The following is a 465-nucleotide window of genomic DNA, read 5'->3' as shown; positions in this document are numbered from 1 at the left end:
TCGTTATGTGTGTCGGTCACACGCAGCCTTGTTGCTCACAGCGTACTTACCTCGTGCGCTATGTTTTCAGTATGGCACGACAGCACTGGTGTGGGCCTGCAGGAAGGGATACAAGAAGTGCGTGCAAGCCTTGCTGCAGTGTGGAGCGAACGTGGATACAGCCGGGATGGTGAGTAGTAGTAACCTGGTGTGTGAGGTGAGCAGCATTGAACAGTGGCTATAATCAATACTGAAAGCAAGTAAGGTTACTGGGATAGTGGTGGCAGTTAGATATAGAGACACACAGGTGCAGCATGACCCATGTGGTGAACTAATGACGGCAGCTGTCACTCTTCTATTTCTCTCTCTCTCTCTTTCACTCTTTCTTTCTCTCTCTCTCCCACACTCTTCCCCCCTCTCTCTCTCTCTCTCACACACACTCTTCCCCTCTCTCTCTCTCTCTCTCTCTCTCTCTCTCTCTCTCTC

The 465-nt window shown here is 50.5% G+C and overlaps 1 protein-coding gene across 1 annotated transcript in view; it reads left to right on the top strand.

The window, feature by feature from the left end:
- Positions 1-70: 70 nt before the first annotated feature.
- The window catches only part of LOC106819825 (kinase D-interacting substrate of 220 kDa-like), a gene marked incomplete at both ends in the record, with an annotated part of 9,654 nt that continues 9,259 nt past the window's right edge, over positions 71-465 (top strand). Inside the window, 1 exon segment of the mRNA XM_014824405.1 lies at positions 71-169. Coding sequence (XP_014679891.1) covers positions 71-169 — 99 coding nt within the window.

The sequence above is a fragment of the Priapulus caudatus genome, unplaced genomic scaffold (assembly GCF_000485595.1).
Source record: "Priapulus caudatus unplaced genomic scaffold, Priapulus_caudatus-5.0.1 Scaffold4673, whole genome shotgun sequence".
Lineage (NCBI taxonomy): Eukaryota > Metazoa > Priapulida > Priapulimorpha > Priapulimorphida > Priapulidae > Priapulus > Priapulus caudatus.
The sequence above is the reverse complement of the archived record's forward strand: the minus strand, read 5'-3'. Positions and strand labels throughout refer to the sequence as shown.